Consider the following 26,503-nt stretch of genomic DNA (forward strand, 5'->3'; position numbering starts at 1 on the left):
CAACAATGTTTTTTAGCACACATGCTTAAAGGGAAAATACTTCACCAGCTATGGTGGTATCAAAGTTACATTTAAGAACATCTAAAAAATACCTCTAGAACATTTCAGATTTTTTATAGTGAGGTAAATTAAATGGTTAATTTTTTAAGTTTATGGATCTGAATGGTTTTATTTCGGTCAATGAAGTTAGGGATTACCTGATTTTGGCCAACATTTACTTATCAGTTTAAATGAGTGAAATCGTATCTTATCGGTTCCTGGGGTTTCAGTACAAAAAAAAATATGTCCTGGGCGTCCTTAAACATTAATGACAATTTTTTATCATGTGCGTTTAAACCTACTATGTCACTCAAAACATTGGCAAATAGCATCTATTAGTTTCACAATGCTTTTACATGCTTTCAATGCTTACACAATTCAAAGCCTTCGTGAGGCATCGGTCGGACATCTTCGTGAGGCATCGGTTTTAATTTATGTGACTGGTTCGAAAATTCACCAGCCAGGAGAAAAAAAAAGAAAAAAAAAACTCGCAATGTACTCTATTCATGTATCTGTATTAGTCAATTTCCATACGTTTTTCGAAAGGGACACAAGTCAAAATCGTATTTTCGTGTTTAATAGTTCTCAAAGATCGAAAAATGTAACTCAATTGGTCTTGAAAGGACAGGAGTCTATGCTACACTAATGTAGCTGGTCGTTACGTCGTCTCATTTTTATTCATTTTATTTTTGTCAAGTAACAGTAAATGTTCAGCTTTTATTTTCAGCTATGGAAATAATTACTATTCATAATCAAATAAACTTACTATGAAACGCTTGTTTCTTTAGTTTTTTGAAAAGAATGAGGGTTTTCTGGTATAGAAACATTTGAGTCTTACTGTTTTATTGAAGCTATGGATAAAAGTTAATCATTATTTCTGATTGTAATTTTACTTTCATGTAAAAATTGTAGATATTAATAGAGTTGATGCCTTTTTTTACTCATGATCAGCACAAGGTGCCAAGATTTTAGCCACTTGTGAACTTGCTAGCTTATGAAAATAAATTAGGGTATTTTGTTCTCCGTTGCTTTGGAAGGAAAATAATAAAAGGCAGTTAAACCAGCATCATTGATGATTCTTAACTCCCAATACCAGGGCTGTGGAGTTGGAGTCGGGGTTTTAGTAAACTTTTGCTGAATAGAGTTATAGTAACAGAAATAATGTAAGACCCTTTGAAGTCAGAGTCAAGAGTTATAGAAACACATAAAGGCTGGAGTCAAGCGAAATACTACTAAAAAGTGGCAATAATAAACAAGATTAATATTGTAGGCTAATTAAAATGAATAGGATTTTTTGCCCCATAGTACTACAGTACTACAACAGAAACAATTTATTCAATTATTTGTATCACTATTGAAGAATATACGTATAATATTTGCAAATACATTACATATAAAATACAGAAATATAGAAAAATGCTTAATACATTGACAGAGACACCTCTTTTGCACTCTACAGCAGTTCTGGCAATAAAGAACATAAAATTTATAAGATAAACATTAGGTATATACAGGGTTATTAAATTTATATTTAGAATATAATTTGATTAAACTATGTGCTTTTTACGACAAGGGAAGGAAAGGGGCCTTTACTGAAAGGGAAATATTACATCTCGGAGTCAGGGCTGGAGTCGGAGCAATTATGTTTAAAGTTTCAGGTGTCGGAGTCAGAACTGGAGTCGGTTTATTGAAAATGTCTAGAGTCGGAGCTGTTATAACTTATGACCGACTCCAAAGCCCTGCCTAAAACACAACCTTTAACTAAGACTGATTAATAACTCTTGTTTCTTTCAGATGTGTATATAGACACCATGGGATATGCGTTTACTTTTCCACTCTTCAAAGTCTTGGGAGGAGCGAAAATTGGGTGCTATGTTCATTACCCAACAATTAGTACAGACATGCTGGCCAGGGTTGCCACAAACCTCCCAGCGTATAACAATAGTGGAGCAATTGCACGTAGCAGAAACCTCAGCAGTCTTAAACTTGGATATTATAAATTTTTTGCGATATTATACGGATTTGTTGGACGATTTGCTGATATCGTGATGGTAAACTCCTCCTGGACTGAAAATCACATAAACTCTATCTGGAATATATCTCTTAGGACCAATAGAGTTTATCCGCCATGTGATGTGAGTGAATTTTTGAAAATTAAGCAAATTCCAGATTCGGAGAAGCAGATGAAAAGTATTGTGGCTGTGGCCCAATTTCGACCTGAAAAAGACCATCCTTTGATGATCATGTCGTATTTTAGTTTGTTGCAAGTTATCCCTGATGAGCTGAAAGAACGAATACGGCTTATTTTTGTTGGGAGTTGTCGTGATGAAATTGACGAAAAACGAGTTGAAGATTATAAGGACCTTTGTAAACATCTTTCTATTGAAGATTATGTAGAATTCAGAGTAAATGTAACCTTTGAAGAGCTGAAAACGATTCTACAAGAAGGGACTATTGGAATTCACACTATGTGGAATGAACATTTTGGAATCAGTAAGAAACATTAGCCAGGTCGTATCCAGGGAGGGGGATGTTTGTGGATTTTCACACCCTCCCCCCGAATTTGTTGTCCGACGTATAAAAACATAACAAAATGTATATAAACAAAATTGTATTTTTTGTATTTTGTACAAAATTGTGCAAATTGTTGATGTGTTTTTTAAAGCTTTTTGTAACCCCCCCCCTCCCGAAAAAATAACCTCCCCTGAACAAAAATCCTGGATACGCCCTTGAACATTAGTCCAGTTTATTTTAAGTTTATCAAAAAGGTTGGATTGTATTGTTCGAGAACTTAATAGGCTATACTACTTTTATAGAAGGGCTGAATAGGGTAATAATCCCATCCGTTAATTTTGAAAGTGTTGCTTGGTGCAGCAGATGCAATGCTGGAATCTATAAATATCTTCTCGACGTGGAATATCCGATAAATTTTGCTTTGCAAGAATTTGTTTTATGACCTTCACAGTCCAGAAATTGCCGCTTTTCTCACAGAAGAAAGTAGTAGCCATTATAAAACCTTTACCTTTTTTTTTATCGTTATACTACTGTTAATAACCATTATAGAACCTTTAGAATTCGGCTGTAGCGAAACTGATTAAAGCTTGCTTTTTCAAGAAACCAGTAGATCATTTGAAAGTTAGGGTATTAACCTTAAAAACGTAGGGGTGGACTCCAGCTTCAAATCGTTCGTAATACTAGACTGAAAAAACTTGGCTGTCTCAAAAGCAGTGCTACTTTTCTTTGCCAAAATAACTTTTAAAGCTGCAAATGTAAGAGACAACATACAGCCAAAAACCTCCAATATTTTGCTGTGAGGTTTTTGAATGCCCCCTGAATTTACTGAAACAAAACTTGCTATTTTAATTTGTTGGTTTCTAGTTGTTACTGATTTCATTCAGCAGAGGGTATATCCCATTTTGAAGGATTGGGATTTACTGCTCGACGCGCACGCAGTTCAACAGAGCTTGCCAGTAATCATTTGTCGTGTGTGCTGTTATGGAAGAGTCAGATGACAGTCACAACTGTGATTAAAAAAAACATTCAAGCCAGAGTCAAGATTGACTGGTCCACAGGTGTGCCTCGTCTGGGTCGTGCATAATATACTTTTTGTTGGTGATACAAGAACAGTGCATATATTACTGAGTTATTTAGGATATAATCTTTAAAGCACTTCAGAGAAACACTTGTGTTTTCTTAGTTTGTTTTTTCGAAAAATTTAGGGCAATTTGCCAGGTAATGTCTTAAATGTTACGTGGAGTTAGAGGCCGACATAAGTTTATGGTTAATCAGTTTCTCAATGTCTTTGTTTTAACGCCTAAGTCACCCTAGCCTTGTTGATAAGAAAGCAAAGATTTAAGAACAATATGTGCTTTCTTTTATTGTAACGTCGGTTTGGTTTACTGAAACGGAGAATTTGAAATGAAACGATTTTGTTTTTTAATAGACATCAACACTAATTGTTGTTGTAATCTCGCGGAGAAACAGTCTTTTAAAAAATAGGTGGATTTGAAGCACAAATGTATCACATGTTCCACAAAGATAAGATAAAGGACAACGACTTACAACTACCATTTATGGTGTCTTTCCCTCCAAGCTGTATTTATGACATTTTGAACAAAAATTTTTTATATGCTACGAAATCCAGAACATGGTTCGGATTTTTAAAAACAAAATTCTTAAAGAATTTGGAAGCTAGTTGAACTAGTTATGTCAAAATGTAATTCTACTGTTGCGAAATCTTACTATTTTAAGGGAAAATTACTACTCTTTTGGGAGAAAAGAAGGGTGCTTTTCCGAAAAAAAGTGATTTTGCTTGATTCTCCAGATGGGGACTGCTATTTTCCTTAATGGGGTTTTTGGCTATGATGATTCAAATGGTTCAGTTTTAATTTTGATCCGACATGATTTCAAACTGGTTTCAGGCTATTTTACGAAATTCTCTTAAATTTAATTTAGCACTAAACTTTTATCAACAAGATTAGCCGAAATAACAGTTATCATTTGCGAATCAGCCTCAAATAGCGATCATTCCTTATTTGACAGTTGGTTTTTATCGAATCACGTTTTTAAATTTTCAGTTGCTATGGGCTAGAGGTGGTTCTTTACTAGATTGCATCTGAGGTTTCAGCCGTGATATGCTGTCAAGCTACAATTTCTGAGACAAGTGCTAAGAATAGTACATATCTACTGCGGCCGGTAGTACTGCTACTGATCTTCTCAAGTTCGAGTCTGTGCATCGAAGTTGCACATTTGCCAAAAAGGCAAAGTCGGAATTGTATCAGTTATAGAATTAGAGCTTACTAAATTTTTTTTTTTTTTTATCCAGACTTCGAATCTGTGAGTTCCTTTATACTTTCGGCTACTTAGGTGTTAATTTGCTTTTATTATTTAGATGCCACTAGTGTGCTGGACATGTCCAAAAAGAAATGAGGATTCTGGAATTTCTTGGCATTGAATTACCTAATTGTTTAGTTCTAGGCTGGCACTAGTGGTGTTGCAAAACTCTAACTGTGTGTGCAATTACGTTGCGCCTGATATAACTAACATTTCCCCCAGGCAGAATTTCTTCTGCCTGGGGATTCAAAGGTCTTTGTGTTTAGGTTAATTGTAAATTTTCAGCTGTATCTGATGCACTAATTGTGTTATGTAACCCATTATATGTGGTCTAATTTTAACCCCAGATTCAGAACGATGCTGGATTTTTTTTAAGTTTTACTTGACAATTGGTTATGTAAAAAGCAATGTACTACGAAGAATCGGAGATGCCTTAATTTTTATTTTGTATTGGGAATGAAAATTCAACTTATTTGCCGCTAGTGATATATTTTCGACGTATACCTTAAATCATATATTTTTTCCAAGACCACACTGCCTTTCTAATGATAAACAAGTAAACGTTTAAATGGTGATAAGTCCATTTATTGGACAGTGAAAACAAATTCAAAGGTCTGGAAATTTCGATCACATATACAGTGATCGTCATCAGCAGAAATACTGAAGCATTAAAATTAAAACTAAAATATTTATACAGAACAAAATAATTACTTCGGGTACATTCCCTAGATTTGTGTGAGAGAGTTCATTAACAGGGTATGTCCAAAATCTTGAGTTGTAAATTTTATTCTATAAAATTGCCTAGTTGAATGTCCTATGAAGGTGGCAAATTCTTCTTTGTCTTCTAATTGCATAAGAAATGTTGTTGAATTTATATTTATACACTTAATCTCCACATATATACGACGTAATACCTTAAAATATCTTGAAATTTGTATCTGTTTTCACTGTCTAATAAACCAACTTATCCTCATTGGAATGTTTAATTGTTAGGCAGTGAGAACCAGTTATAAATGTTGTCTTGTTTAAAAAAAGATGAGTTTACTACTGCGGCAGAGATTCGGGGCGACTGGAGAGGTTTCGTCGACGTACTATGTGCCGTCAATGCCCATGGACGATCTAAGGTCTTTTTTTGCTTTTGATAAACACTCTACAGACATGTTTACATAGATGAAAAAAGCAGCGGGGGAATGTTTCTAACTGTAATAATTTCATACCTATAACCCTACTATTTCTTTCCTTAATATGTGTTCAAGTCACAAAGCCTATTCAATAAGGCGTTGTAATCCAAGAAAATTTTCTAGTAATACATAAGACATTGTTAAAATTTTTAACGTTTTTTCTTCTTGGCCTCAATGATAAACAAAACTAATTGTATTTGCTAGAAGTTTTTCCCATACTGCGTCCTAATATCAATAAATCGTTACTAAGTGAGATCTTGAGATAAATGACATTACCACTTGAATAGCTATAAAGTCAGTATGAAACAAGCGTGTGTGTTACTTTGGCGTTAAAGTAAATGTCGTAAAGCTGACCAGAACGATGATTTATAAAGACTTTAAGAGGTTGCGTTTTAATTGAAAAAAAAAATTATAATGAGGTGGTTAAAAAGGCAAGTTTACCACCGTAAATAAGATAGATTAAATGATAAACAAACCTAATTGTAAAATATTTTCTTTGTACTAACTTACCCTTATGCACTGAAAAGGGCTTGAAAACCATGTGTAAATTTTAGAGGTCATTCTAATTCCAAGATCACTTTTTAGTTACTTACAAGACATTGCAAAATAGTCTAATTTGTTACAATCTGTTGTAATAAAATCATCGAAGTCATATCTAAAGATGTATCGAACATTTGCACACTTCTGAGATAATTGCCAAATTTGCTTCATAAGAGGTTCTAAAAGGCATGGTTTGCAGGGCAATATTTTGACTATATGGGATGCAAGAGCGTGTCCAGGATTTTTGCTGTTGGCGGGGGGATTTTACAAAAACAAACTTAAAAAAGTATCAAAAATCTGTTTATATGCATATTTGTTATGTTTCCACGGGTCAGACACAAATTTTAGGGTGGAAAGGGGGCTGAAACCCGGTACCCCTCTCCGTCCCCGTATATGGCCTTAAAAGGATGAGATTTTTCGTAGAATTTTGTTTGTTAATTTCATAATATCCAATCTACAACAATAATGCTCCACTCCCTTTTGAGGCCATTTTTGATTAGGATTAATACCATTTCGTTGCTTTGACCACATCATATTGACCAAATTGATCTTTAAAATGTTCTCTTTTTTTCACATAAGTAGTTGATTATACGTTTCACTTTCTCTCTAAACAAACAGATTTGATTCGACTTTACCTTAACTGGGAATAAAAATTGGCACAAGAAACATTGCTCATTTGCTTTAATTACGTAGCTGTGGAGACAAATGTTTGAGTTTTTTTTTTTTTTTTTGCTAACTCTAATTCTACGCTATATAACGATAAAATCTAATTTCAGGTGTTGTTGAGTGTATGGCAGCTGGATTAATAATGGTTGCTCACAAATCGGGCGGTCCGAAGTCTGACATAATAGTCAACAGTGGCCATGTTCGAAATGGGTTCTTAGCAGAATATGAAGACGAATACTCCAGTACCATCTTAAAAATTCTAAATATGTCGGATACCGAGCGTCAAGAAATACGAGAAGCAGCATGGTAAGTGGGCTGTATAATAATCTCCAATATAAAATACAAGTAAAAATGGGTTGAATAAAAAAACCGAAATGAAGACCAATACAATCAACTAGCTGAAAACTGAAAAATGAGAAAACCCTTGTGTAGTAAGGCTAACTTAGCCGTTAATCAAATTATAAGATGGGTGATTGGACCGTAAAATTCTCATTGTCGTTTACAATCCATTTTAAGTTTTGATTTGGTTGTCAATCTTTTAATTTAATTATCGTATTTTTCAGTTCTCAATTCAAATATGTCGCCGTTGAGAGATATTATCAAAGTGGGCGTGTTGACAAATGATATATTTTGTTAGAATTGAAAATAATATTTAAAAAATGGCAGACAATGTACTTGTCAACAATGTCCTTCAAATACATTGTACAATGTACTGTTACTTCTTGTGGATCATGGAATAATCCACTGAAATTATTTTTGATACTAGACAAAGTTTGGCTTTGGTCATTTACAAAAAGTAAGAATAATATCGGTCCAAGAACAGAGCCCTGTGGAACTCTGCGTGTAATAGGAAAGCTTGATGAACGCTTTGAGTCAATCTGAACATACTGTAGCCGCCCTTCTAAGGATGCCCGTAGAAGGTTAAGCCCAGGACCTCATAAGCCATAAAAATCACAATTTAGAAGTAGGAGATCATGATCTACTGTGTCGAAAGCTTTAATTATATCTAAAAATACTGCTAAAGCCCTGTAACCTTCATCCAGCGCTTGACTGACTACGCTGCTTAGATGGGCAACCGCTTTTTCTGTTGTGCAATCATGCCGAAATCCGAATTGGGTAGGATTTAACACATTACGACGCTCTAAATATGCGTAAAGACGGGCAGCAAAGTACTTCTCTAAAACACGAGACAGCACAGGAAGAGCATAAATCGGCCTATTATTTCCTAAATTATTTGTCTTACCATCCTAATGAACAAGAGTCACATGAGCTACTCTAAAACAAGACGGGAAGAAACCCTCTTTTAACGCAGAACTAATTAGGGACAAAAGTGGCTTCTTGATTAGTGACAGGATAAATTTAACCACTCTGAACGATATGAAATCACTACCAGAGGCATTACTCTTCATTTCGTAGATGACCTGCTTTATCTCACTTAACGATACAGGTGCTAAATATATTGAAACCTCAGATCCAAAATAACCAAGGTAGTCAAAAATGCTTGGATCATGTAACGTAGGACAGATTCCTTCAGTAAAACGCTTTCCTACCGCTGAGACGTAATTTCCAAATACCTCCAAGACATTATCAGCACTTTTTGGCTCTTCGCCTTCTTGGCTTACTATATCAAGTGGTATAGTTTTTGTTGGCCGCCGAAGTACTTCTTTAATCGTACACCATGTTTTTGCCGGACATCCCGATACTTCCTCAATTAAAATTTTCTTTTTGAATTCCTTAATACATGATTCAGAGCATTACCATAATTATTATGTATTGTATCATTTAAACGACATTTATGATTGATATTTTTTTTTTGTAAAGTTGGTCTCTAATACGCATCAATTTTTGAACGTCTGCAGTTACCCATGGCCTCTTTGGGTATGTCTAACGCCGTCCTTTTTCCCTTTCACAATGCTTTTCTAATTCGCTTGTACAATTTGGTAAAACAAATTAAACCTCTCTTCATTATTAGATGTAATTCATAAAACATTATCCCTATTCATTTGAAATAAAACATTCTTATAACACAAGAGAATTGTTTTATTTACATTATGCCAAGAAAACTCATTCTTTAACCTACAACTATTTCCTAGAGGAATAGCATGTCTAGAAAATATATAACAAAATGGTCAGAAGTGTCACTAATAACAACACGGGAGGAATCAGGATTAACATTAGAGAACATATTATCAGTACATGTCGCGGATGTATCCTTGACTCTCGTAGGTATGTTGATTGATGCAAGTAATCCAAATGGTATGAAAATATTCAATATTCGGCTGCTCTGCATTTATTTCAATCAGATCAACGTTTAGATCACCCACAAAAAACAAAGGAGATTCACAGGCAACTTCTCGAGCTGCTCCTCCAAAAGATCAAAGAATTCATTATATGAGGAAGCCGATGGGCGGTAGAGAACTATTAAATAGCAAGAATAAACACCTAAACGAAGATGAAGTACAAGTGACTCAAACACCATCTCCCTATAAATAGTTAAATCGCTCCGAATGGCCACTTCAATATTCCATCAAATATATACGACAATGCCTCCATGTTGACATAATTGTCTATTTTTTTTTTTTTTGTAAAAATTATATCCCTATAGACCATACAACTCTGAATTGAGATCATCAAGCCGTGTCTCAGTTAAAGCTATCACCTGAAAAACAGAAATATTAGCTAAATCTTACATAAAGTTATAACTTAAATTTAGCCCTTGGCAATTCAGATGAAAATATTGAAAAAATTGCCTGGTTTACCGCATATAGGACCAATCTCACACGGTAAAACTTAGTTATACTCTTTTTACAAGATGCCCAACGGTAACTTATCAAATAGCTTGATTGACATTGCCAGTCCAAAAACGAAATTCGGTAGTCATTGGTATCAGTGGATAATGGGTATCATTAGGTAAAAGTGGGTAGATTGTAGATGAAGCAGGTCTGCAAAAACAGAGGTTAAATGTGACTTAATTTTATTGGATACAACGTTAGACACATTTAAAAATCGCGATCATATTGATTTAATAAATGTTTTTCCAAATTAGCTAACGAAAGTAATAATTGCTTGCTTTCACTGTTCCTGTACATGGGCTTTCACAGCTTTTAATGTTACTGCCTGAAATTTATAGAAGAAATAAAAATTCATTTTGGCTCCAGTTTTGCAAAGATTGAATTTTTTGTTTACATATGACGTCACTTATCACGTATTTTCCGGGATTAACAGGTGTAACTTATCCGATAACTAATACAGAACGTTTCAAGTAGCAATCCTCCTAACCTCTGACGTCATTTACGTCTCATGGAACGCTCATGATAAGTAATCGATCTTGTTGGATAAGTAATCTTGGAATGCAACGCTCTACAAGTGACCTTGGTTACTTACATGACCGATTATAACTTCTTCAAATGTGATGTGTCTGGGATACCATGCCAGCCCATCGGGGTAATTTGACAAACGAAATAACGTTTGGGTTATGAAATCGGTAACAAATTGCATATCCTTTAAAAATACACATAGCTTAACCTCATGGCATCAGTTATTCTTCAAAATGCTAATTTTTGGTCATGGACTGTATTATTGGTTTTGGTCATTGATAATATCGATACTACTATAATTGATAATATTGATTAGTCATGGATTTAATTATGGATGAACCTTTTAATCTTCTGTATAATCCTAGCATCCGAAAACCAAAAGCATTAGTAATATTGCTTGTCTAGTAAATAAACTCGGGCGATCGAATGCAGTCTAGTTGTTTTGTTTTTATGCTATTAATTTTGTTTTGTCTTTTCTAACCTACGTCTACTGCTTTAGTGTCTTTTTGTTGTATAGATATCCTTACGAATTTTTATTTAAATTTTTTTTTTTACAAGAATGGTTTTAAACAAATATCTTTGACTCAAGATTTTTCACCTAACTCTCTGAATTTGGTATTCAACCATAATTTTCAAATTTAAAAGTACTGTTGTTATAGTTCAGGTACGTTGTTTCGACAACTTTATTCATACTGGGATTAACTCTATTATGAAAAACGTGACATTTGAAAATAATAAGCGTTTTTATTTATCGATTCTATGCGTTGTCGTGTTTTTCGGTTTCCCAATGGAGGGGAATTCTCCATGGGGGGGGGGGATTTTTATTGGTAATTTACTTTCGTACTACCTACCTTACCGTCAATCTGTTTGAGATTGTCACTTTTTGTGCGTATATGTATAGACTATTATTATTTTCAGGTCATCTGTTGGAAGATTTTCTGATGCAAATTTTCAGGAAGAATTCTTAAGAAACATCGCAGTGTTGCTAGAAACATAGATTTTTTTTTTCCTTTGTGCAAATTTCTTTTCAATTTAATTTATTATCGCTTCATTTGTTATTGTATCCGGGAAATATTTTAGGGGGAAATGGGGACATCGGGAAACGAACCCTTTCCCGATATTCTACGACTATCACGATGCGATCACCCCTGGGGAAAAAACAAAGAAATACACGCATCCGGGATCTTTCTTCTGGCAGAAAATACAAAATTCCACATTTTTGAAGATGGGAGATTGAAACTGTTACATTAGGATTCATGGATACGCTGAATCTGAGGGTGCGATTTTCGGTAAGATTGCTTGTCGTTTAGGGGGTGTTTGCCCTCTTTTTTGAAGATCACGAAAATTTTCTAATTCCCGTAGCTTTTTATAAGTAACACTAAACTTAATAAAAACTACATATATGGAACCAGCATAATAAGACGATTCTTTTGATATATCTTTTATAAAAAAAATATCTTTTTTGACATTTTATATAAAAAAATTCAGTTGTTATAATTTCTGTTATTATTGAGCCGCTTCGCTCCTTTCAGTTCGTTACCACGAACTGTGATATTGGAGTTTCACTAAATGCGAAAATTCAATGGTTTTTAATTACGGAACTAAAACAAATTTATATATGCCAGAGATGAGAAAAGGTCTTGAACGAGACTGGAGATAGATTGAGTTAACTTGCTTTTCCTCTTATAAATTCAGGAATCTTACGGTTAACTCTCTGACATAATTCTATCCTTTCATCTAGTTGATACTTGTCACTATCATACCTAATTTTAGTTATTTCCTGTGTTCCTACATCGGAAATCCAGTAACCTTTTTTTAATATAAAAAAAATTAGAATGGGTTAAATGAAGCTAACAAGCGAAGTGAGTTAACAAAACCTAATCTCGTCTCGGATCCCCTACAAGGCGATCTCAACTGGAAGTATATGAGAAAAACATTGTTTATTGCTGATTAGAGACCAAATGTAGACCCAAATAACTTTTTAACGAACTATAACAACATAATTATCTCGTTAACGAGCGACTAAGTCATTAGTCATATATCGATCACATAGACATGAACCCGACTAAAAATCCGAGATACGGGAAACTTGAGTTGATTTAATTTAGATTGGAAATCAAAAGTTGGTTTCCGATAGTGGTTGGTTAATTAATTTACTTGTTAACAAAATTTTTTCTCGGCCTTATGAACTACCATTTTAGGTGTTGTCCTATCCAACGTAAACTTCGCGTAGAACTCAAACTTCGAACTTCGTAGAACTTCGCGTCAAACAAAATAGAGTTTGCAAGATCCTTATTTAAACGTTATTTATATGATTTTGTAGGCTGATTGTAGCAACAAAATAGTATATACAAAATATTGGGGGAAATTGTGGTTTTTGTACTAATTTCTGATTGCTTGTAATTTCAGATTGAGCAGAGATAGCTCTAGCAGAATCACACATTTTAGATTCTTAGCTAATGAAATCTCCTGTATTGTTTTCAACGTCGAGATATATTTTACCAAGCTTTTCTACTTCGAATAGTACAAAGGCTATGTGAGAGAGTCTACCAGTCGATGTCGGGATATTTCTTCTTGCAAAAGGCCCTGTTGATTTTAGACACAAATTCTGAGATTCTATAATGGGACTTGTGAGCATGGTCTCGTATCTAGGAAAGGGGGTTTACGGGATTCCCCCCCCCGATTTTTTTTGTCCGAATCGAAAAAACGTAACAAAAATGCATACTTGGAATAGTACAAGAGCTATATGAGAGTCTACCAGTCGATGTCAGAATATTTCTTCTTGCAAAATGCCCTGTTGATTTTAGACACAAATTATGAGATTCTATAATGGGACTTGGCAGCATGGTCGTATCTAGGAAAAGGGGTTTACGGGATTCCCCCCCCCCCGAATTTCGCTGTCCGACTCGAAAAAACGTAACAAAAATGCATATAAACAAACTTGTGATACGTTTTTTAAGTTTTTATTGTAATCCCCCCTCCCCTCCGTCCCAAACAAAAATCCTGGATGTGCCCTTGCTGGCGAGTATGTGCCCATAACAAAATATTATAGTTGTCAGCAAAGGCTTTTTTACTTTATATTTTCTCATGGAAGTTTTCTCAGTTTTAAAATGAGGTCAACCAAATATCGTGCCAAAGGAAACGTTGCCCGATTTGAGCCCGTTATACCACTTACAAGTATGAAAAATTACATGATTTTGGTTACAATACTTAAAAACTTTTATCATGGCAACATCTTGTTTCCGCAAAATTTCAAAGCAGCCTAATACTCGATAGAGGCCAAGACAATAGCCATACGCGATTACTTGAGTGTTTGGTTAAAATTAAGAATTTGCCAATCGGGAGATATCTGTTTTCCACTTGAATTGCAGAGTCTAACCAATGCATTATTTACTGTGTTGTTTCAAGTAGCTTATGTAAGGTGCGATATGGAATAATAATAAAAAATTCGAACGTTTCTTCTAAGCGACTTTTACCTAAAACAAAGAGTCTAAAGTCATATAACTTTTTTTTCGTTTTATTGCCTAGTTTTGAACAATTTGTGCACAAAAGATAAGATTGTTATCAATAAACATTAGTAACAGCCTGTAGCTTTGCAATCTCAAAAAATAATCAATAAATTCACTGTACAACAACACCTAACCACTATATTAGGATAGACCTGACAGTCAAGTGCCAAGAGCAAGGTTAAGTCATCGTGCCCCAACCCAAAAAGAGGCCAGGCTATAATTCTTTTAACTATGCGAATTTATGTTACAAACTTATTATTTTTGTAGGTACAATCCCATTATCCGGGCCTTTCGGGTTAATCACTATAGACTAGGCAATGATACCAAGGTTTTTATTGCGAATACGATATTAAACTGTGGTTTTTGGGGTTTAGGGGGGGGGAGTTACCTAGGTTAGGTTACGTATTTAATATATGCAATGCTTTACCCCCCCCCCCCCACCCCTGGTGTGCAAATATATAGCTCAAATTTGTTTATAAACTGTTATATATTCATCCTATTTCATTTTATTTCATTAGCATTAACCAAACTTGACTTTTTAGAGAGGCCCGGATAATGGGAAAGTGCCTTTTTGTATATGATCATAACATCTTTTTGTTTGATAATAGCCTTGAATTTTTTAAATTTTGTATTATTTGCTCAACCTTTAAGAAAATTTACCAAGGGAATTTTGCACGAAGTTTTTTGCTCCCATTACCCAGATCATATTGATTTATATCAGTACCGCATTGCTAAAAGCAAAAAAGAGGATTGACTACGAAATTTACCCCCGGCACCGAGTCTCTGCACCTTGGCGGCTCTGATAATACCTAGCATAAAAGAAAATCTTAACCTTACTCCTGAGTAGAAAGCCAACCTTATTCCTGAATAGAGAGATATGCCTCATTTGCAAACAATTGAAGATCATGAGCTAAATAATATTCAATGTGTCATTCGTCAAAATACACATTACTGATGGTTTCTTGAAACATTCTTTTCAGAATTAAGACGGCAGTATAGGCAATTGGCCTAATTACTTAGTGGAAAAGCGATGCCTCACTTAGAACGGTATTAAACTAACTGGCAGAATAAAACACATCTCTCAATAAGATATTATGGATGACTTTGCTTAAATACTGACTACCCAGAAATTAGGCTAGTGGTTCACGTCTTTCACGCTCAGCCATACGGAATAAATTAAATACAGAACAATAAACGTATAGGTGAAAGAACTTGATAAGGATTCTAATTGCTCATAAGATCAAGTATGCAATATCTAAACTAGGCAAATTTTTATGATACGACAATACATGCGACAATAAACTGGTTACAGCAACCGTTGACAGATAAACGATACATATTGTAATTAATTGGGCAGACCACTTACACACGCCAAGTTCGAATGAGGAGGAAAAGACAGTTGCAATTTTTAACGATTAACTTTGAAGAAAAAGTTGCATTTTTCGCTAAATTAAATGCAAAAAAATCAAGTTTTCTTTATACCTAGTGACCAAACATGTTCAGTTGTCTATTGACAGTTGAACAAATTATGTTTTATTTTGCAACCGGCTGTAGACGGAGTGTCAACTGGCTTTGAAAGCAGCGAAAACATTCTTTTTATTAACTTAAAAAACAGACATGTGACAAATGATGGGGCGTAACAGTTGTCGATAATACCAATCAATTTTTGTTTATATAATATTTCAAATGGTAAATAAATCCAAATAACGCTTAAATGTAACTTTAATGACATTTGTCTAATTACAGACTTACGTAACGAAAGTACGATGACACTGCAAGGATAATATTGTTCACCTAGTAGCCTATTAAACAATGTGACTGGATTTTAGGGACTAGAATACATTTCTTTTTAATATATCAAACCCGTATTTCAAAGTACATTTTATCTCATAGAAGGTTAAACATGAATTCTGACTTCAAATTAATACCATTGGGGGGATCAGAAGTTCGCAATTTTCTCAAATATATACAGTAAAACTTAGAAATCGGGTTAGAAGGCCCTGCCTCCAGCTTTCTTTTAGATTTTTTTGGTAGTTTTTTCCAAATAGGTCGAAACACAACGGCATCTTATAGTAGAATGTCATAAATACACAACAGTAATGGTTTATATTGAAATTTATGTTGGCTTTCTTAAACTTCAGTTCGGTTCATTTTTAATAACATATTATTTTTCGAGAAATAAATATATTAATATTAACAAAAGGTTATATAGGTTAAAATTGTAATATTTATACATTAAAAGCCTTCTAAACGCAGACGCTAAACCGAACTTCAACGCAGGCGAGAGAAAAATTTCCCTTTTCCTGAAATTTTGTGCATCAGAGTAAAAGCTTTCAATGTTATTAGGGAGGCGTAAATGATACGGCAGTGCTTTGTAATTGGTCTATTTTCGAAGAAGTAGACGAGCGTTTCAAATACAAGTCCCTGAATGATGAATAGGATTAACGTTTGCTAAATTTGAACCAGAAATCTTCCATAATTATATCAGAAAAAGAAAAGAAGGTATAAGAACAAAAAAGAAAACCCAATGGGAAGAAAGAATCAACCAAAGCATATGACGAATCAAGAGTATTTAATTTTGCTGGATATAAAAGGAAAGTTGGAAAAAAAGGTAAAATATCGACTTCAGGTACTAACATAACAAGAAAATTTAACAAATTTTGAAAAAACTAGGCATAAAGCTGGTTAAAACTTTCCCAAAATTTAAAGGTAGCGAAATAAAGGGGAAGGACTGCGACTCCAATGACAAATACAAATATGAAAATTCTAAGTCACTAAATACATAAGAAACAGAAAATACTGGTAAATCGAATAGCGTTTTTCTTCAAGGAAGATTCAGCGACATCTATAAGAATATATATATATATATATTAACACAATAGATGTCATACAGATTTAGGTGTTTTAAAAGAAACATAAAACAAGTCTTAACATTTATAGCCTTTTAATGTTTTAATACATTCTCACTTTAAGTTCTATATATTTGTATGAATATTTGGAAATAGCAAAAAATAATATTCTACAGTAAAATAAAAAATGTTCAACTTAGCTTTAACATACTTCGAACATCATTCACTTTACTTTGAATCAAAGCAACACCGAACGAGCATTATTTTGCATTGTTTACCCAATCATGCTATTTAGCAATGCTGTTGAGTTTAAATGTTCCAATATTTGTCAAGGGTGAGCAAGCTTTACATTAAAATTACACAAATAGCGGAAGAGAAAAAGCACTTCTAAATTATCTACCGCTAAATTTAGATACAAGCTCGAGAGGTTACAAATAATTAAATTTTCATCAACAATAATAACCAAAAGGAGGTATAAAAGCATTTCAAATGCGATTCTATCAATACAGATGGGCTGTGATAATTAGTTGTGCGACACATGCCATTTTGGTCGAAAATGAGTTCTGTATGTATCGTGGGTAAACTCAGCACGAGAAATCGAATGGTACAGTCAGAATTGTTCTATCTTGTACCGTTACGAAGATAGAAAAAAAGACATATGCCAGTTTTGAAGGCGTTTGTTTTGATAGCTCCAAAACAAGTTTTGATAGCTTCTTATGAAGCTATAATGATATTTACCTTATATTTTGCCGAGGAAAAAGGAGAAATACACCGAAAATGAATTAATTTGAATTCGCTCAAGATAATTTTGACAGAAGGGGATAGCAATTATCTATAGGAAAAAGGAGACATGCGCCATAAAATGGAATAATTTTGAATTCGCTTGGAATATTAAATTCAATTTATACGGATGAAAAGAGCATAAAAAGTTGGTTTAGATTATGTTCCCTTTATCTCCAATTTCGGGTAACATTCAATTTTTGAAGCATATCATAAAACATATACCCAAATTTATGTGTGGATATCTGTTTTTACCAAATAGATTTTTTTTTAATATGAACGCATTCAAAATGCTTATATTCCTCCTGTGCAGAATAGAGGTAGCAATTCAAAGGAACTCTATGAATTTTTTAAGGAGATCAACATCACCACTTGCTTGAATTTGATTCGTTAAAATGGCGGTCGTTGGTGAAAGGGTCTTAGACAGGAGACCTAAAGCTGTTTCTTCACTGCATTTTAATTGAACATTGTATTCCTCTGCCATTGGCACTAGAAAAGAAACAAATAATAAAAAAGAAGTAATGAAATTTGCACTGCCATTTCAAAAGTGTTACAGACAGAAGCACCATTAAACTTTTCCAGCAGATGGGGGGAGGGGGGCTACAATTTTTTTCCAAATAGTGGAAACAAAAAAAAGAGCTTTATGACAATTAATTACTTCTATTGCCTAGTATTCTATTAACCTTTAAATTTTGAATGTTGATCAAGTTTTAAATAAATTTTTCAATTCCGGTGATTTTTCTATTTCGTTTCATTCATTATTGGGTGCCTGTCATAATTTAAAACCACAATCTTGTCAAGGCCATGATTGGATCCTCTGAAATCGTGTAAACATTGATCAGACTTCTTTTCTTCTTTTAAACTTTTTAATCTTATCTTCAAGTCAGGTAAACTTCCTTCATCTTTTAGGGCTGGGGTGGGAATTCCTATCCCAAAATCCGGTAAAAGATATCTCCGATCTTGTAATTCTTAGAGCAATAACGGAGGGTTGTATAATTGATAAGCTTCTTGAATTGTATATAAAGGATCTTTCTGAATGCGTGAATGTTGGGCTTAATCGAGTAGACTTCAAAAAAGGAATTGGCTGTGACCATGCCGATGCAATATTTGATGCGATTATTAATAAGTCAAGGTCCACTGGCCGCTTTATACACTTTTAATGTATATAATAAAATTATTTGACAATATTTTGCATCCCCTCCCGCTCTTTTAGCTCTTATCAGTGGTGGGATTCCCCTTTCTGTGGTTAGAGTTCTTAGATCCTGGCATTGGGGGCTGATAAAAATTGCTGCACTCCCTACTGATTATTTTTCTAATTATTTTACTAATTGCAGTTGGTCGTGGAGTTAGACCCGGTGGAGTTATATCCCCTTATATTTTGAATATATGTTTGGAGGATTGACTTCGTTCACTATCTACAACCCTTATCTCTTGGGGACGGGATGTGTCTTTTATTGCATATGCTGATGATTTTACTTCATTGAGTCAGGCTAAAGCTAGTCTAATTAAGAATTTATTTCCATTTCTAGTAAGCTTAAAAATGACGCCTTTCTATTAGTAATAAAAAATGCCAACATTTTCCCATCAATGGTTACGAATCTGCGATTTTTCTTCAATTCATTTTTGCTATTTCAAATATTGTAAATTTTTACTTGGTTTTCCAATTTGTTTTAGTAACACTGAACTAGCTTTGATATTTAAATTGAAGAGCCGTTGAAATTACCTACGATTAAGGTAGATAATTTTTACCATAGGTCTGAAAATAACTTCTCTATACATAAACTTTTACCTTTTCTCCAGAATTTAAGTAATGTTTGATTCAGTTATGTTTTTAACCCTATTCAACATCGTTGCTTTATTTCATTTCTTGAAGCGTTTTTACAATTTCATTTATGTGTTTTATATACTCAGCGAATTGGAGGGATGTAAATGAGTAAATCACTATTGTATTTAAGCCAAATGAAAAAATTTTCAATATCTAAATATATCCAAATCATATTTTTGGTATGTATATCTGCTAAAAATAGAAAATGGTCAAATACCTTGGCAAAGTCACCATAAATACTTAATAATATAACTTAAAAACAAACAAGGTAACTTTCGGACGAAACATATCACTTGGCCCCAAGTCCGTACTTTCTCAAAAATGACATTCCCCAAGGAGAAAACGTATTTTTACGGCAAAGACGCAGAAACACGGTACAGATGGTACACGGTACAGACGAGGGGCGAAAACCCACACGGAGAACTTGAATCAAAGCTTAATAAAACGCTTCACCTCTATTTGGAATGGTTTCCCAAGGAGGGGTATCCCCAAAAACTCATCTGGTAGTTCAATAAACACAATTCTAGGGAGAAAACATAGATAAAAGCATTTTCATAATATAACATTGCTCAAACTTGGAAAAACATTGTTCTAATTTCTCTAGGATTTTCTAATAAGAGTTAAATTCCTATTCTTAATGCTACAATTATAACTTAACACTTATAATTCAAACTAAATGACTGAAAACTTAAAAATTAAAACACTGAAAAATCCTTTTTTTTTAATTTCTATTCATATTTGTACATTTAAGGGCAATGAATTAGAAGTAGAGACATTTCTACCATTTCTTGTTGTTTTATCTCGCGCGATCAGCAAGGTTTTACAGAAACTTACTAATTATGTGAAGTAAGATTCTGTTTGGTTATTGGTTATTTATGTTTATTAAAATGTTTGTCTACGTTTATTAACAATTCGCCCTATTGCCAAAAGTGATAACCCTCAGGGCATTGAAATGGAGATCTTAAAACAAGACTTTCATCTATTTCTTTTCTATACCCGCTCAGCGATTCTAATGTAGCTGACACTCCTCCTACTGATATATCACCCTAGATTTTTCATTTTATACACGATCAACTTCTGACACCTGACGAGGAGATCCGACTATAAAGCACGTCCTTTGAGGTATGTGGATCAAGTAAATGTTAATGCGCTACCTGGAATGTACCAGGCCGTTCAAAAAGTTACCTTTCAAATCAGGATAATGATTCCTGTGCTAACAAGGAAAATAATAGACCAAAACAACTCAATATTAATAAAACTATTAGAAGTGATGAGAATGATTGCTCATCTAATAAGGGCTTACAATTTCCCAAAAAATCCTGAGTCAAGTCTTGTAAATATTTTCATATATTTTCCTACTATTTGGTGCTATAAGAATCATTTTTATAATCTCCTCCTCTTCATCTTTTTCATCAATATTTCAGTGGAAAATATTTGTCTTCTTCTAAAATTCATGTCAATTAGAGAATTAAAAAATAAACGGTCAAGCGATAATCCTCGTCGACTAATTTAAAAACCTTTTTTCAAATCATCTTTTACATACATATAAACCTGTGAGTGAATAACAAATTTAGCTTCATCCTTTCCTCACAAACCCACCAAGCCTTACCGTTCCAGCTCTTTTTTGACTGCCATGAAGCTCCCAGCTTATATAAGCTATCATCCTCCTTCCTTCTACAAGCTCCTCCTCCCCCCGTTACTTGGTAACAGCTGTTTAAATTTCCCAAGAGTACCTGGTCTTGTAAATTTTGATACTATTGAACAAAAATAGTAGAACCTATCATACCCCCTTCCAACTGATGATCTTGATCCCGAAGGCTCCAATTATCAGTTAAAATCGTAAGTTAAGAACCCGATAAAAAAATTCATCCCTTTCCCACCCCTTTAAAACTCAACACGCCTCCTAAACTGAATCACTAAACGCATCAAAAAAGGAACCGTGAAATGTAATCAGAGTCAGTCTTGGAAATTCTGTTACCCATTATTACCTAATTCTATATTATCATTTTCTTTACTATTTATGGTCTAGATAAACTTGAAAGTTGCGCTTCTTATGGTTTCTACACGAACATCTTCATTATGTCCTGTTTTTCGCTTGCTGCCTTCCATTCATACCCCGTATATGTGGTTCTCTGCGCAAGTCTTCTATCATCACATGATGACTTAGTTGTGCCATTATGTCCCCCTCTTTTTCAGCCTTTCGTGGCCTATATGGTAAAAGTTGTAAGAGCCTCCTGCCAGTTTCTCGGCTATTTGTTTGGTATTGTATCTTGTTTGTTTGTCGTTGATTTTTCTTTTTGTTCTATTTTTGTTTTACACACCAATACAGATTCATATAAGTTTAGAGCTTCTTGGCAGTCGGAAAAAAAATAGGAATAGTTAAGGGTGATTGGTTTGTGAGCAAAAAATAAAACTGAATTTGCTGTTCACTCACAGATTTCTATGTATGTGAAAGGTGATTTGAAAAAAAAAGGTTTTCAAAGGTTGACGACGTCTTCTATCATCACATGATAATATTACTACATTGGCTAAATTACTACGCACCAATTGGATACAAAATCGCCATTCACAAATTAGTGCGTGGACTCAGTTAAGGAGTCAATAAAACCTCCCTTAGTCAAAGTAAGGTCTTACAACCATTAGGCTTTACCATACTTTCAACCATTAGGCTTTAGCAAATAAGTCTCATAATGCTTAAGAACTTTCGCAAAATTTCAATGAATAAAAACAGGCACGGTGTAATACACTAATTCGCATGTCGTGGCCCTTAGCAAAGTAGTGTCTCCAAGGTTTGTTTCCTGTGTATAGTTCCATTTAAATACACTTACCATAATTAAAATATCTCTATTATGATAAATAGTTAACATGAACCAGTGACTGAAAGATGAGAAAGCGGAGAATATAGATTCTTTTTTTTTCGGAAAAAATTACAGACTGAGTTTTCTGAGTTTCCCCAGCGAATGAATATAATTCTATTTTCGACATTTTGGAGGCCATTTCGTTTAGGAAAGGGGGAAGATATTGTATAAAGTTCTCAGTAAGTCCTAAGTAAACAGGTAATTTCAATTTGATATTGTAAGAAGCATACTCGGAAACCTGTAAAGACGGTGGCTAACTTGGTATTTTTTTTTTTTTAATTCCAGGTAAAATTGCTAATGACACATCATTAACATTTAAATAAAGCTTTATAAAAGCCTTTTTATTCCTACGTACCCAAGAACATCTAAACGCTGGGAACTTCAATTTTAAGATGTTGTACAATATTAAAAATTTTAACAATGCAGATTATTTGGCTCTTGAATCTAAAATAAAAAGGAATATAACCGGAATACACAAAGATGTGTACAAATATAACTTATTCCTAAAGATAAATTAGAAGAAAATCGACAGCTTAATAAGTGAACAATACCAATACACAGCCAGAGGGCAAGGTTCTGTACATCAACGAAGCATCGAGTAATTTATTCGACATTGTTTTAAGAAGAGGAAGAGGGTGCTAATTCAACAAAATAGGGGGAAAAGATGAACAATGTCAATATTTAGGGAATATATACATAAAAATCATGGTATTTTGGGGATCCATACCCAGAGATGTTCCCACTTCAAGCTTATTAGACAATATTAGGACTTGTTAAAATTACCATATTAGGAAGAATTAACCGATTCAAATGGTACCTGCGCAGGGTCATAATTTAAGTATTAATAGAAATAATATACAATTAATGCCTGTGTCATATACGTTTGTACAGACACCAAAATAAAAAAGTATGTATGTTTATGTCAATATAAACACAGCGTATTAATGATGTTACGCTAATATACAAACATAATTTCAGGATATTAGAAAACCCAAATTCCGTTATCTACTAAATCAATCTTTAGAATTAAAAACTGCGCCACTTGATTCAAAAAGATAGAGAAAACTATCTTCGGTAAAACTGTTTCAATTTAGGCGTTCCCAATTCTTTTCTTTCCAGTGACTCCTATAAAAAAAGAAACTCACAAGTCTTTCCTCTTAGGTCAACAAATACAGTTTCAATGGTGCCATCTGGTGAAGAAATATCAATCCGAAGGATACCTCCAACTCCACCCTGCTGCAATTTTTCAATATTAGCAGCGTTACTGAGTAGTTCATCAATATGAGATCTAATCTTACCAGATGTTTCTGAAGTACAAGCAATGGAGGGACCAGCCCCTGAAATAGAACACTCAGTCTTCAAAAAAGACCTTTCGGACACGGACTCGGGACAAAAAAAGAATATACTGATAGTTATTGGCATAACGATTCAACATGCCGAAAATGTGGCCAAAAGAAAAATGTGGCCAAAAGAAAATGTGGCCAAAAGAAAAATCTTGGAGAATTTGCATGAAGACTTAACGTGAGTCTAGGGTGCAAAAAGAGTTTTCATTTTGATATCCTTCTTGTTACTTTAAATTTTATACCAATTTACGGGATTACCTTGAAATTGTAATTTAACTTGTAATTAACTTTCTTTTACTATATTCTTTATTTTTTAAGCTTTTACACATTTTACATTTCACACACTGACATCGGTTTTTTTACGTATTAACTACATTTCACCGATATACATTCTAAGACAACACTAGTTACACATGAGCGTCTCCTATGCTCTGTTTTAGTTTACTTTAAAAGGTTACCGAAATATCTGCTTTTGTCCTTTTCGCTTCTTTTCTATCCACTGGCTGTTATTTCCCTCGTTTTCTCGGTTATTTAATTATATTTTTTTTTTCCTATTTGTCTTACGACGTTTCACCAAAATTAAGTACAATGTCAAAATTTTAACTAATATGTAATTAGCTTACAATTTTTAAATATTAACCACGACATTCCTAGAAAAGACTTTTTTCAAATTTTTCGACTTTGGACAAGGACTCGGTAATGACAAAAAAGAAAGATACTTACAGTTATTGCCACAACACAAGAAGTTGTAGTATTTTCTGCACTTAAAATCAAATTACGAGCTATTCCCCCCTCTCGATTCAGCAGATACAACTCTCCTCTTTGTTACAGTGGTATTCCTAGATATGTGCTTAATTATTATTAAAATTAAATTATTAGTTGGACTTGGCGTATGAGTTTCTTTTAATTTACTAATTTATCCCCCCCCCCGCTAAAAAAAACTTAACCGTACGTTTAATAAACGCGGTTTACTAGCTACGGCCTAGCAGCAATCTGGACATGTTTCTCAAATTTAATAAGCTTCTCAAACAGGTGACCAAAACAATCAATTATATCAACAAGTATGATCTCCTTACCTTGGACGTAACAAGTATAGGATGAACCATCACACAAAACCTTAGTCATTCTTTTGGGTTTTTGCAGATTGATAAACATAAAATCATCATTGTCCAGTTTTCCTTCGGATTATACTAGCCTAAGTTTGTGGTAGATCTACTTGGGAAAAAAAACTGGGTAATTTAGCTCAATGTGACAGAATAACCTCTTTCTTGATGCCTCCTTAGTCGCTGAAGCTTGTTTATATAAACAAAGAAGAGAACCGGTCCCAAATAGCTACCTCGCGGAAAAACGCTCGTATCCTTAAAACTACGCTGCAGACGACTTTTGATTCAGGGCATGACCATATCTTAAAGACCTTATGAGCGAAAACTTGAGTAAAAAGAAAACTACAATACGCGAGAAACGAAGGATAAATTATACATACATGAATAATATATACATTAAATACGATACATTATATATAATAATATATAATATATACGATAAATTATATATAAATGAGATAAATAGGTGAGATCAATTTTAAATAGTTGTGAGTTATCAGGAGTATTGAGCGAAGGAAAGGGGATAGGACTGGAAGTGGGAAATGCGGCAAAATTAGTAAAGGGTGTGCTGGAGGATCAGTAGATTCAGAAATGACATTGTGAAGTCACAGCCTCGGCGTCCCTCGGCAATGGACGGAGGTCTGGGGATATAATATTTATTTTAAAGCGGGTTTAAATTGCGAAGAAATTAAGTGGTATATATCAGGGAGGGGCAATTTTCTAGCACTTGAAGAAAGGAGGAAATATTTAGGGAGGATAAGGGTAATGGAAGGTCCTTACCCATGCCCTAAGTGTGGAGAAAATGGCGAGGATCTACTTCACTTCATGGTCCTTATTCGCGAATTATAGGATCTAAGGAAGGAATTAAATTCTGTTAATGTAGGAACAAGTGAGTGGTTGGCTTCAATAATGGGATCTGAAGATTATGGGACAATAAGAAAGATTGGAAACTATATAAAACTGGGAATGACATATAGAGAGATTTTTGTAAGGAGGGGGGGGGGGGAGTGCGGAAATGAATGTTGAATGTTTGTAAGCTGTTTTTTGTTTGTTGGTTATATTTTGTAGCCATGGCCCTTGTGGCTTTAGATCATTCAAGATTTATCTAGCTATCTATATCTATCATGTGTGCGAGATTTTGTGCAATTATGTATGTTAGTTTAATGGTATTATGTGCTTTATTATGTTTTTGTTTTGTTTTGTAATTTTGCATTGTTATTTGTTATGTACTATATTTTGCTATGAGTATTATAACCATGTGCTATTATTTTGTGTGATTTTCCATTTTTTTGCCATGGCCCAAAGCGGCTTTTATTGCAATAAATATCTATCTATCTATCTATACAGCAAACAATTCAGTGCCATATAAATGGAGAGGGGAAGAGAGACTGCGTGACTCGGGCACTAGTGACAGCTGCTAAGTCTTGTTTAGGCTGGGAAGGTATTAATAATAGAATACTAATTGCTCATTTTATGACTAGAAAGTTCAGGGTATCAGTTATAGTAGTATACGCCCCTGTAGAACCGACTGACGGAGATACTAGGGACTCAGATGATTTTTACTTACAGTTACAGGAGCAAATAGACATGGTCCCTGGTAGAAATATGATGTTATTACTGGGAGATTTTAACGACCAGGTTGGTAGAAATAGGGATAGAT

At 34.1% G+C, this 26,503-nt stretch overlaps 2 protein-coding genes across 12 annotated transcripts in view; one reads left to right on the forward strand and one right to left on the reverse strand.

The window, feature by feature from the left end:
• LOC148940662 (GDP-Man:Man(3)GlcNAc(2)-PP-Dol alpha-1,2-mannosyltransferase-like) overlaps window positions 1-11,625 on the forward strand; it is a 38,364-nt gene extending 26,739 nt beyond the window's left edge. For all 7 annotated transcript variants that reach the window (XM_089105475.1, XM_089105476.1, XM_089105478.1 and 4 more), the window contains 3 exons: window positions 1,834-2,532; window positions 7,370-7,565; window positions 11,495-11,625. In XM_089105475.1, the coding sequence (XP_088961601.1) occupies window positions 1,834-2,532; window positions 7,370-7,565; window positions 11,495-11,573 (974 nt within the window). In that variant the 3' untranslated portion in view covers window positions 11,574-11,625. The remainder of the gene's footprint in view (window positions 1-1,833; window positions 2,533-7,369; window positions 7,566-11,494) is intronic.
• A 2,454-nt stretch (window positions 11,626-14,079) lies between these two features.
• Window positions 14,080-26,503, reverse strand: part of LOC148940663 (stomatin-like protein 1) — a 46,405-nt gene continuing 33,981 nt past the window's right edge. For all 5 annotated transcript variants that reach the window (XM_089105484.1, XM_089105483.1, XM_089105482.1 and 2 more), the window contains 2 exons: window positions 23,543-23,734; window positions 14,080-18,203 (listed from right to left, as the gene is read on the reverse strand). In XM_089105484.1, the coding sequence (XP_088961610.1) occupies window positions 18,043-18,203; window positions 23,543-23,734 (353 nt within the window). In that variant the 3' untranslated portion in view covers window positions 14,080-18,042. The remainder of the gene's footprint in view (window positions 18,204-23,542; window positions 23,735-26,503) is intronic.

This window comes from Artemia sp. Qi Xiang Cuo, chromosome 19 (genome assembly GCF_049724085.1).
Source record: "Artemia sp. Qi Xiang Cuo chromosome 19, ASM4972408v1, whole genome shotgun sequence".
Lineage (NCBI taxonomy): Eukaryota > Metazoa > Arthropoda > Branchiopoda > Anostraca > Artemiidae > Artemia > Artemia sp. Qi Xiang Cuo.